This window comes from Salmo trutta, unplaced genomic scaffold (assembly GCF_901001165.1).
Source record: "Salmo trutta unplaced genomic scaffold, fSalTru1.1, whole genome shotgun sequence".
In the NCBI taxonomy this organism is placed as follows: domain Eukaryota; kingdom Metazoa; phylum Chordata; class Actinopteri; order Salmoniformes; family Salmonidae; genus Salmo; species Salmo trutta.
Window position 1 is genome coordinate 101446 of NW_021822782.1, and position 13028 is coordinate 114473.

At 42.7% G+C, this 13028-nt stretch overlaps 1 protein-coding gene and 1 non-coding gene across 2 annotated transcripts; both read left to right on the forward strand.

The window, feature by feature from the left end:
* Nucleotides 1–6855: 6855 nt before the first annotated feature.
* Nucleotides 6856–6974, forward strand: LOC115184445 (5S ribosomal RNA). Its single transcript, XR_003874380.1, has one exon. It is a non-coding gene; the product is annotated as a 5S ribosomal RNA (ribosomal RNA).
* A 3679-nt stretch (nucleotides 6975–10653) lies between these two features.
* LOC115184405 (uncharacterized) lies at nucleotides 10654–12834 on the forward strand. Its single transcript, XM_029745366.1, has 2 exons — nucleotides 10654–12051; nucleotides 12741–12834. Exons 1-2 carry the CDS (start codon nucleotides 10853–10855, stop codon nucleotides 12757–12759), a joined length of 1218 nt encoding a protein of 405 aa, XP_029601226.1. The 5' UTR covers nucleotides 10654–10852; the 3' UTR covers nucleotides 12760–12834.
* Nucleotides 12835–13028: the final 194 nt, after the last annotated feature.

Here is a 13028-nt window from a genome sequence, read left to right on the forward strand (position 1 = left end):
CAAACAGGCCTTTCTACTGACTCTGAAAAACACCAAAAGAAAGATGCCCAGGGTCCCTGCTCATCTGCGTGAACGTGCCTTAGGCATGCTGCAAGGAGTCATGAGGACTGCAGATGTGGCCAGGGCAATAAATTGCAATGTCCGTACTGTGAGACGCCTAAGACAGCGCAACAGGGAGACAGGACGGACAGCTGATCATACTCGCAGTGGCAGACCACGTGTAACAACACCTGCACAGGATCGGTACATGCAAACATCACACCTGCGGGACAGGTACAGGATGGCAACAACAACTGCCCGAGTTACACCAGGAACGCACAATCCCTCTATCAGTGCTCAGACTGTCCGCAATAGGCTGTGAGAGGCTGGACTGAGGGCTTGTAGGCCTGTTGTAAGGCAGGTCCTCACCAGACATCACCGGCAACAGCGTCGCCTATGGGCACAAACCCACCGTCGCTGGACCAGACAGGACTGCCAAAAAGTGCTCTTCATTGACGAGTCGTGATTTTGTCTCACCAGGGGTGATGGTCAGATTCACGTTTATCGTCGAAGGAATGAGCGTTACACCGAGGCCTGTACTCTGGAGCGGGATCAATTTGGAGGTGGACGGTCCGTCGTGGTCTGGGGCGGTGTGTCACAGCATCATATGACTGAGCTTGTTGTCATTGCAGGCAGTCTCAACGCTGTGTATTACAGGGAAGGCATCCTCCTCCCTCATGTGGTACACTTCCTGCAGGCTCATCCTGACATGACCCTCCAGCGTGACAATGCCACCAGCCATACTGCTCGTTCTGTGCATTATTTCCTACAAGACAGGAATATCAGTGTTCTGCCATGGTTAGCAAAGAGCCAGGATCTCAATTCCGTTGAGCACGTCTGGGACCTGTTGGATCGGAGGGTGAGAGCTAGGGCCATTCCCCCCAGAAATGTCCGGGAACTTGCAGGTGCCTTGGTGGAAGAGTGGGGTAACATCTCACAGCAAGAACTGGCAAATCTGGTGTAGTCCATGAGGAGGAGATGCACTGCAGTACTTAAAGCAGTTGGTGGCCACATCAGATACTGACTGTTACTTTTGATTTTGACCCCCCCTTTGTTCAGGGACACATTATTCCCTTTCTGTTAGTCACATTTCTGTGGAACTGGTTCAGTTTATGTCTCAGTTGCTGAATCTTGTTATGTTCATACAAATATTTACACGTTAAGTTTGCTGAAAATAAACGCAGTTGACAATGAGAGGACATTTATTTTTTTTGCTGAGTTTATATACATATCCGTATACAGTCGAAGTCGGAAGTTTACATACACCTTAGCCAAATACATTTAAACTCAGTTTTTCACAATTCCTGAAATGTAATCCTAGTTAAAATCCCCTGTCTTAGGTTAGTTAGGATCACCACTTTATTTTAAGAATGTGAAATGTCAGAATAATAGTAGAGAGATTGATTTATTTCAGCTTGTATTTCTTTCATCACATTCCCAGTGGGTCAGAAGTGTACATACACTCAATTAGTATTTGGTAGCATTGCCTTTAAATTGTTTAACTTGGGTCAAACGTTTCGGGTAGCCTTCCACAAGTTTCCCACAATTAGTTTGGTGAATTTTGGCCCATTCCTCCTGACAGAGCTGGTGTAACTGAGTCAGGTTTGTAGGCCTCGTTGCTCGCTCACGCCTTTTCAGTTCTGCCCTATAGGATTGAGGTCAGGGCTTTGTGATGGCCATTCCAACACCTTGACTATGTTACATTAAACCATTTTGTGTGTGTTTTGGAGTGTCAGTGTAGTATGTGTAAGTGTATGGTTAGAGTCCAGTGAGTGTATATCGAGCCTATGGAAGAGAGTCAGTGCAGAAAATAATAACAAATATGAATAAAATAAGGGGGTCAATGCAAATAGTCCGGGTAACCATTTGATTAACTGTTCAGCAGTGCTATGGCTTAGGGGTAGAAGCTGTTAAGGAGCCTTTTGGCACTCCGGGACCGCTTGCTGTGCAGTAGCAGAGAGAACAGTCTATGACTTGGGTGGCTGGAGCCTTCGACAATTTTTAGGGCCTTCCTCTGACACTGCCTGGTATAGAGCTTGAAGAATATTGAAACGAATAATGGGCAAATGTTGCACAATCCAGGTGTGGAAAGCTCTTAGACACTTACCCAGAAAGACTCACAGCTGTAATCGCTGCCAAAGGTGCTTGTACAAAGTATTGACTCAAGGGTGTGAATACTTATGTAAATGAGATATTTCTGTGTTAAATGTTCAATACATTTGCAAACATTTCTTAATATATGTTTTCACTTTTTCATTATGGTGTACTGTGTGTAGTTTCGTGGACGAATCAGAATTAGTTGGGTAACATAGATAATTAAGATGTTTTATTAGTATAATATGCTTATTTGAGGTACTTATCATTAGAAAGTGTCCATTGGACTCTGGTGTCTTTTCAGTTACACATTTCCCTTTTCTGGGGCTCAGACACTGTGGGCCCAGAGAGGGGAAGAGGTCAGACTTGTCTTTTACTTGTCTCTGTTGCTCTGCAGAAATATTGTCTTCATATGTGAATGTCTCTTCACCTATGCTTAAACCATGTGAAGGGATGGCGTGATTACTGGGGAACCAATGACTTGTCTCCACAATGTCTGTGAGCAAGTCACACCCTCCTTTCCTTATTGTGGCGAGGTTTATGGCAGTGTCTGGGACCATGGTCTCTTAGATCTCACACTTATCCTGTGATAATATATGGCCTAGAGGCTCACTCCCCCCAGTGAGCCTGTCCAGGAGTGGGGTCAAGAGGGGGTTTGCTTGAGATGGGAGTATCTAGAGTTGACAATTGATATATGCCATTGGATGAAATAGTTCTGTTCAATACCGTACCAGGGAGGGACAGTTCTAAGGGGACCAGATACTGGGCTATTCAATGAACCCTGTTGACATAGCAGTTACTGTCTGATGTGTTTTATTGATATCTGTCATACAAAACGTAACCTTTGTGAACTGTTACTAAGTATCTGTGGTTTGTCAATGTATGTTGAAGGGGCTGTATCGTTGCTATAAAAGATCCCTGAGCCATTCTGTAAGCACCTCATTAAATGATTCATTCGAGAGAATGCATTGGTGGGGTCAAGAACTTTTGCAAAAGTATCTTAATTAAGTATTAAAGATGTAGTTTAACTCGGACTGGTGTGTTTTTTGTAACTCCTCATTTGATAATGCGGAAATTAGCCACCACATTTGGCGACGAGGATGGGATGTGAATCTTCACTTGGTGATCGCTCCTGACGACCTAGGTAAATCGTGCACGAGGGATCCCTCAAATTTGGGATCTCAGGGAAACCACACTTCGGGAACGAAGCAGATGGACCCACCTTTGATCTGAGAGGCAGCATGCCGAGTGAATACCACATTTCGAACTTAGTTTTTTTTAAAGAGAGAGGTGAGCAAAACACACTTAAAGTCGAATTTTTAGAAATTAGCTTCTGTTACGTGAGCTCTGAGTGTGTATTCCTTTGTGAGGGGGGCACCTTGGAGGGCTGGGGCTATAATCTTGGGTGAGTGAGATTGAGGCCATAAACTACCAAAATGGAAGAGGCCTGGACATTTTTTGTTTGTTTTTACTTTAGGGTTTGCAAATACCCACACACAACACATTTGTTATTACTATTTGTTGGTGTTTTTAAAATAGTATGTTTGATTTGTTTATCTCTTTCCTCTGGGATTGGTGAATTTTCCATTTGATTTAGTGCTAAGATATCTTAAAGGGGTATACACATGGAATTTTTGGAAGTTTTTTTACCTGAGTTTTAATTAAAGATGTGGATTCTTTTGTTAATGAAATGTTCTGGGTAACCTGTGATGCAACATGTAGAAAATGTTTGATGTTTGAATTTTGTTTTGTCTAAAATAGTAAGAAACATTTCTGTGAAGGGGTTTGACTTATGACCTTTGTCTGGGTTTTCCTGTGTGGTCTGATCAGCCTCATGGGAAAGCCATTTGGATAATACATTTTAGGTCATTTGTTATACTGATTTCAAGGTAATTCGTGAAATTTATAATTATGATGGAATTTAAAGTTCTTAGACATATTTGTAATTTGGACCTATGTGATATAGGGCATTGCCTTTCACTTAGGGTAGGCTGCTTGAAGTCTGTTTTCCTATGACCATATGGGTAAATAATTTTTTCTTTGTGGAGGTTTTCAGAGTTGTGATTTTCATTTGGTTATGTTATTTGACATTTTGTTTTATATTTTGATTTGTAGCAGTGTTTTTTTTAATACATTACTCTCATGGAGAGTCATGTGTTTAAAAAAAATGGGGGAGGATACAGTTCTTTGAGGGTTTGGATTCAGTTCTTTGAGGGTTTTGGATTCAGTTCTTTGAGGGTTTTGGATTCAGTTCTTTGAAATTTGGATTGAAGTTTACACACCTTGAGTGATATGTGAAGGAGTGTATTGTTGTGTTGTTTGTTCTGTTCTATTCCTGATGGGTTATAGGTCTAACTTCCTGATTCTGTGGCTCTGCGATGGAGTTGAAATTGTGATGGGAAGAATTTCAATAGAATGTGTTGTTATTCTCTTTGAATAATGTTTAGACATTTGTATTAAGAATAATTGGTAAAAGTAATAATTTATCATGTAGTTAATGAACTGAACTAAACTGTTGTTCTGATCTGTTCTTTCGAGGTTATCATGAAAAGTGACATCAGACGGTATCTTAATGCATGGAAGAGATAATTGGACCGAAAAGTGTGTGTACCTCAAACCCCCTCTAATTGGCTGAAGAAGGAGTGACGAAGGCATTGAATATGGCCCTGTCCGAACCATTTCTACTGAGAGGAATGGCCGAGCCAGCAACCGGTGTACAGTATCCGATATAAGCGATCAACTGCTTTTCTCTCATGTTTCTCTCAGGAGTGTGAGAGGAGTCCACGTGGAGTGAGCATGGGGAAAGGTGCTGTTCTAAACTTTTCTTATGTTGCTGATATATTGGTTGACGAATGGACAAGACATAATGGGCATCTAAGGTGAAACATTGACATTGGGACATTATAATGGGTCATTCACTTTGAACTTTAAAGCTATCCGAAGAAGAACGAAGAGGACGCCAGAAGAATCAGTGCCTGGAGAGAGGGGTTTGGTCAACTGTGCCCAAAACTGTTTAGACTTTTGGGGTATCAGGTTGATTGTAGAGGTCTACACCACGTAAAATTATAGTAATTTAGATTAAGAATGCATTGAGATACTGATCTGTAGAATAATCATGATAAAATTGTTAATAGTAGAAATTATGGGATAATTATACTGGATGTTAAAATGAATGGACATTCTGCTAATATTGATGTGTGTTTAAATTTAGTTTTTACTTTGAGTGATAAGACAAATTTGAATCACTGAGCAATGTCATTTTGAAATGTTGGTTGGATAATTAACTGAGTTCTAATTATGATTTTATTTGGAAATTGAATGAATTTTAAAACTGAAGGATTGATTTGAGTTGAATATGTTAATATCTAAATGGGTGAAGAAATTAATGTATTAGAGATAGATTGTTTTGATTGTTGTTATGAACTAAAGATGTTGACGTTATTATAAGCATGCCATAGTGACTGCCATGGGTGAACTCTGATCTGGAGAGTGAAAATGATCCTAATCTATTTGATCAATAGGCATTGCCTTATAAATAGTGGAATCATGATGCGTGTCTTGGGTCATGTTCATTAGGCACCAAGGATATACATTTTATTTTAACTAGGAGTCACTACCTGGATTTGTACAACAAGATATGCTAATTATAGTTTCTGGGATGGAAATAGTCATTTCCAACATACTATGCTGATCCATTGGAGTGTGATAGATAACTAAAGATTATTGTATTAAACTCCATTGGTGCATGCACTGCATTATGCATTAATTGTGTGCTTTTCACTGTCTATGGAAAATATAGCTTTGAATCTCATAAACTGTATGCATTTTTTGTTTTTCTTCATGGGTTCGTGCAGGTGACTGTGTATCATAACCTTCCCAGACAAATTGCTAGAGTGTTTAGTAAATGTTGGGGGATGGTAATAAGAGACAGTGCTGAGTTTCTTGGGATGTTATGTGCAGGAACCCCAGGAAATGAGTTATTGTTTTGTGATTTTTGGTTTATATAGAATATATGTATGTTCTATGTGAATGAATGTTCTTAAATCTGGTGATTTTCTTTTAAGTTGAGAGGGGACACAGAGGGATGACTGTCTTTTCTGTTGTGATGAAGCCTGTGTTTAGACACTGGTTCTCCTGTAACGTTACTGTTCTGATTCTCTAGAAGGGACGGAGTCCCTTGAGAGGGGAATGTCGTGTACGAATCAGAATTAGTTGGGTAACATAGATAATTAAGATGTTTTATTAGTAAAATATGCTTATGTGAGATACTTGTCATTAGAAAGTGTCCTTTGACTCTGGAATGTTTCAGTTACACATTTCCCTTAGCTGGGGCTCTGACACTATTTCATCAGCAACACTGCCTTGTAGTAAGCATTTAATGATGAATTGACTAAATGCAGCTTCCTGCCTTTTTAATAGGATCAAAGTTCCGTGTGTTGTCAGTTAGCATCTGCCTTGTATTTATAAGACAAATAAGAATATTGTTGCTGAATGCAGCTTGTGTGTGCTTTGTGCTCCCTTACCCTGTTCAAATGATGAAAGGAAATAAAGTTTGTATTTTATCCAACTACCTGTGCTATAAAGTGATGGCTACAGTGTTTGTAATTTCTTGTACTTTTTCAGTGACACAAAGTTCAAGCTGCTTATCTAATTGGTGAACATGCAATGTCTGTTTATCAGACTCACTTTGACTATATATGTTGTACCAAGAGCTGGTTTATCGTTTACGGCCATACCAGCCTGGGTACGCCTGATCTCGTCTGATCTCGGAAGCTAAGCAGGGTCGGGCCTGGTTAGTACTTGGATGGGAGACCGCCAGGGAATACCAGGTGCTGTAAGCTTTTTGTCCACGAGGGTGTGCTCTTGCACTATTTCATCAGCAACACTGCCTTGTAGTAAGCATTTAATGATGAATTGACTAAATGCAGCTTCCTGCCTTTTTAATAGGATCAAAGTTCCGTGTGTTGTCAGTTAGCATCTGCCTTGTATTTATAGTGACACAAAGTTCAAGCTGCTTATCTAATTGGTGAAAATGCAATGTCTGTTTATCAGACTCACTTTGACTATATATGTTGTACCAAGAGATGGTTTATCGTTTACGGCCATACAGGCCTGGGTACGCCCTTCCTGTGCTGGAGAGTGAGACAGGTGTTGCTGATTGAGCTAAGGTTGAGTGTTTGCTCCAGAGTGTTTTGTTTGATTTCTTGGTGGTTTTTAGTTCAATCTCATTTTTGTTTATTGAATAAGTTTGAGTATTTGTTTGGTTGTGTTCCCCGGCAGCATATTGCTGTTTGGGGGACTTTCCTCCAGTCGTTTTGGATACAATGGCTTCGACCCATGCAGACAAAAGAATGACGAGCAAAGGAAATATAGATAATGGTTCTACAACTAGACAGACGCAAAATTATGAAAAGACCTTAACAGTTGCTGTGGAAATTATGGGTGAAGAAAAAATTACTATGATGGAGTTATTGAGAGGGATTAAGGAAGTTTGTGGACTGGTGTGCGGATGTCGGTTCAAAGCCGAAAATCGATATGAAGTGACATTGTCAAGTGTGAGAGGAAAAGAAAAGCTGATCGATGGTTTTAAAATTCGGAACTGCCGTATCATGGCTAAGGATCTATCACTTGATGAAATGGTCGTATCTTTCTTAAACTTTCCAGTGTACATAACAGACGAGGTCATCCTGGAACGGCTTAGAGCATGGGGTGTGTCTGCGGTGTCACCAGTGAAGAGGCGCTTCTGGCCGGGGACAGAAGTTGCAGATGGTACGCGCTTCTGTAAAGTGAAATTCACAGACACTGTGCGCTCGCTGCCATATTCGACCAAATTTGAGACGTTGGAAGGGACAGAGTATTTCAGAGTGATACACGACCGTCAGGTCAAGGTTTGCAGACTTTGTATTCAGCCAGGACACGTTCTACGTGATTGCCCTGATTTTGCCTGTCATAAGTGTGGTGAGCAGGGGCATTACGCAAGAGAGTGTAATGGGAGAAGAGAACGCGGTTGTGTTGGTTGCGGGAGGAGTGTTAGGCAGTGCTCCTGTACCCAGGGTGATGGAGCTCCTGGATTGTCAAATCAGGTCATCAGCGGGGATGGTGTGGAGGAGAGCGAGGTGGAGGAATCTGGGGAGGAAATGAGGATGGGGGAGGAGTCCCAGAGACGGATGGAGGATGAAGAAGACCAGAGGCAGTCGGAGGATGAAGAAAAGAAGGGGCCATGTCCTGTGGGAAAGGAGGTCTCCAAGGGGAAGGATATCAGTTCAAGCCTAGACGGTGTGGAGATGGAGGGCGTTCCTGGTGGAGAGGAGGGGGTAGCGGGGTGTACGGGAGAAGCAACTGGAGAGGCATTGGCTTCGGATTCTGGGGGTGCGGTGGAGAACCCGAAGGTGTCTGTAGTCCCGGGAGGCTCTTCTCAGGAGATGGCTCCTGCTCGGGATGATTCTTACAAGCGTAAAGGGTCTGGAGAAGAGATGACGGGGGAAGAGATGGAGTTTATACAATCTGAGCGGAGGGATAATAAAAAGAACCTGATAGCCAAGAAGAAGAAAAGGGTAAAAGATCTATCATGACGGACTGGATTGATTTCCTCCTCTTTGTATCCGTTATGGTGAGAGTTGTCTCTATCAACACCAATGGACTTCGTAGCAAAGAAAAGCTAGAGCTGGTGTTGGAAGCCTTCTGTGCGGACATATTATGTCTTCAGGAGACTCACTGGACTGAGCCGTATATGGATAATGTAAGACAGCGATGGAATGGACAAATGTACGTGAGTAATGGTACTGTGCGTGCATGTGGAGTAGCTATTTTGGTTAAACAAGATGTTGTGTCTAATTTAAGTTTGTTATGTGCTGATAATGAAGGTCGAATGGTGGGAGTGGGTTTCACGTTTAAAGGTGTGGATTATTCATTGTACAATGTGTATGCTCCTAATACTGAAATTGAGAGAAGGGTTTTGTTTATGTCTATGGGGGGATTATGTGGGAGAAACTGTCTGCTTGTTGGAGATTTTAATGTATGGATGGATAGGTTGGATGCCTCAAGTAGCGCACATTTTGGCTCTGACTCTTCTCGTGGCGCACTATTAAAGGTAATGCAGGATGAGGATTTGGTGGATATATGGAGGGAGAGGAATCCAGATAAGCGGGTGTTCTCTCGCAGACAAGTGGTGAGGGGAGAGCTCAGGCAGTCACGCATAGATTTGTGTCTTGCTCATAGAGCGGTTGCGAACTTGGTTGTGGGGGTAGAGTATTCCCACACATTTTTTAGTGACCATGATGCTCTGCTTTTCCGGCTGGGTGCGTCGAGGGAGGGGAGGGTGGGGGGGTTGTGGTGTCTTAATGCCAGTCTGCTGAAGGATGAGGGGTTTAAGGGAGCAGTGAAAGAGTGTGTGAATGAGGCCATGTCAGATCCTCTGTTTGAGTCTGATGTGTGTGTGTGGTGGTAAGGTTTAAAAGGGGAGTTCAAGCGGCTGGCAATATATTGTGCAAGACAGGCTAGTGTGGTAAGAAGGAGGGAAGATAGGATTCTTAAGTCCCACCTGATATTTGAGTTAGAAAAGATAGAAAATTGTCCAGGATATGATATTGCAGAGTACCTGAGGCTGCGGGAGGAGTTGAAGGTCTTAGAGAGGCATAGGTGTATGGGGGCAGTGGTGAGGAGTAGAGCGCAGTATGTAGTGGAGGGGGAGAGGAGTACTGCTTTTTTTCTGGGGTTAGAAAGGCGGAAGCAGGAAAGGAGTTTTCTAACTGAGCTTTTAAATGAGCGGGGGGAGAGGGTGACAGATTTGGAAGGTATTTTGAATACAGTGCATTCTTTTTATAAAGGTTTATTTACTTCAGGCGGGGTGGATGAGTTGTGTATGAGAAGTGTGCTAGAAGCAGTGGAGGTAAGGGTGTCAACTGATGATGTGGAGATGTGTGATGCCGATTTTACATTGGCAGAGGTTAAAGCTGCAATCTTAGGCCTGAATTTGAATAAGAGCCCAGGTTCAGATGGTCTGACTGCAGAGTTTTACCGTGAGTTTAGTGACATACTAGCCCCACTGATGCTGCGTGTATTTGAGTGCATGGAGGAGAGGAGGGAAGTCCCAGAATCATTAGCTTTGGGGGTGTTGAATGTGGTGTACAAAAGGAAGGGGAGTCGACTGAAACTTGAGAACTACAGACCGATAACCCTTTTGAACTCTGACAATAAGGTGCTGGCTAAGGTAATGGCCAATAGGTTGAAAAAGGTGATGGGTAGCATTATAGCACCTACTCAGGCCTATGGGGTACCGGGGAGGGATATAGTTGACACCCTTTGCACTATCCGGGATGTAGTGAGGCATATGGGGGATGTGGGTGGGGTGGTGCTCTGTATGGATCTGAATAAAGCCTTTGATCGGGTGGAGCATCGGTTCCTGTTAGAGACCATGGCAAAATTTGGGTTTGGGCCTCGTATAAAAGAATGGGTGAAGCTTTTGTATGGGTCAGCTAGCAGTATCGTTAAGTGTAATGGTGTGCTGACTGATCCCTTTCCCCTGGGCAGGTCTGTTAGGCAGGGTTGTCCACTGTCTGCTTTGCTGTACAGCATATCAGTTGAGCCTTTGGCTGCTTTTGTTAAGCGTGATAGAGGAGTGCATGGAGTAGACCTGCCGGGGGGTGGCGTTAGTGTGCTGCATCATTACGCTGATGATACCACCTGTACTGTGCGGGATGGAGGGAGTGTGAATTGTCTGATGAAGTGTTTTGATGTGTATGGGAGAGCTTCTGGGGCTAAGGTGAATGTTGAAAAATCTGAAATGTTATGCGTTTCTGATACGGTTGTGTCTACAAGTAACATTCCTTTTAAGACTGTTACAGAACATTTGAGAATTTTGGGTGTGAATATTGGGGTAGATGAGCTGGAGGCGAGAGACTTTACTTGGACAGGGGTGATTAATAAAATGAAGTCGACCTTGAATTACTGGAAACAAAGGAAATTAAAATTGAGGGGGAAAGTGGTGGTGGTGAATGCTCTGTTGATGTCAAAATGTGTATATACTTTAGGGGTTCTGGACATGCCTGTATGGGCTCTGAAGGAAATTAATAATGTAGTGTCTGGGTTCCTGTGGGGTGGGAAGGGTGTGAAAATTGCTCATGATGTGATGATAGCAGATTATGATAGGGGTGGGTTGAGATTAGTAGATCTGGAGGTTAAGTTAAAAGCCATACGGGTTAAGAGAGTGAAACAGTTTTTGTACGGGGAGGAGGGTCAGGGGTGGAAGGAGTTTTTCAGACATTGGTTGCATAGGAGTGGAGGATGCGGAGATTATGGGTTGTTAATGTGTTTAAAGCCTAGCATGTATGCAGAGGTGCCTGCCTTTTATCAGGAGGTGTTCAGGGCCTGGGCAGAGTTTTTACCGCAGGTTAGCTATGAGTGTGACTCTATTGGGGTGATTTTGAATCTACCGGTTTTTATGAACCCATTGCTGCAATCTGAGGGAAAGATGCTGGAGAGTAAGGTGCTTATGAGGGCAGGTATGATAAGAGTGAGGGACTTTAGGTATGAGGTGGTGCCGGGGTTCCTGCCTGATCAGGCGATCTTAGATACTGTCTGGAGTGTAGATGAGGATGTCAGGAAAGGGACGGTGTTGAGAATGTATGAGAGGATAAAGGAGTGTTTTCCAAGGGAGTGGGTGAGGCTGCTGGACAATCACATGAGTAAGGGGGTATTAGAGACTTTGCCTGAGATGCAGGTGAAATGTGGGGAGTCTGTGCAAGCCTTATCCTCTACAAAGGTGAGGGCCTTCTACTGGGCTCTTCTTACCAGGAAGGTCAAGGCGCCTGCATCTGAGAAAGTGTGGAGGCAAGTGTTTCCAGGGTTGGATGTGGAGCGGTTGTGGGAGAAGATGGTAGTGAGGCTCAACAGTCTTGAATGTACACATTTTGATTTTATGTTGAGGCACAATCGGGTGTTTACCAAGGTGGTGTTACATCAGGTAGACAGGTCAGTGTCTCGTGTGTGTGACGTATGTAGAGTTATGGATGAAAATCTGATGCACATGATGTTTGAGTGTGTCGAGGTAGCTGGGTTCTATGTGAGGTTGAGGGACATGCTAGAAAGGTACTGGGGAGTAGAGTTAATAGGAGGGGTGGATTGGAGGTGTTTGGTATTGTTTGGAGTGTGTCAGCATGTGAAGGGGGTGAATATTGAATTATTGAATTTTATGCTGTCACATGCAAGGTATGCTGTATATTCGAGGAGGAATTTGGCAAGGTTTGAGGGCAAGAGGGTGACAGTGTGGAAGGTGTTTGAAGGTATGGTCAAGAAGGATATGGGATTGATGCATAGGTCTAGGCAGAAGGATTTTGAAAGTGTGTTTGTTAAGGATTGTGGATTCATTGCTGTGGGGGAGGATGGAGGTTTGGTGTATGGGTTTTGATGTGCAAAGTTTTGGAGAGATATCATCAATCATTTTAAAATAATTGTTTTTGAGAATTTCTTAGTTTTTATTTGATAAGGGGTTGCTTTTAACCTCTCTAATTTCATGGAATTTGTTTTATCTTAGTCTTGTATGTAATGTTTGTATGAAGTTGGTTTGGAATTTTTATTTTGTTTGGTTTTATTTGATAGTGGGTAAATTGGATGCCTACCGATGTTTAGTCTTGTGTTGATTGAAGGTTTTGCATATTGAATTGAAAAATTGTAAAATAAGATTTTTATAATAAAAAAAAAAAAGGTACTCCCGATCTCGTCTGATCTCGGAAGCTAAGCAGGTTCGGGCCTGGTTAGTACTTGGATGGGAGACCGCCTGGGAATACTAGGTGCTGTAAGCTTCTTGTCCACGAGGGTGTGCTCTTACACTATTTCATCAGCAACACTGCCTTGTAGTAAGCATTTAATGATGAATTGACAAAATGCAGCTTCCTGCT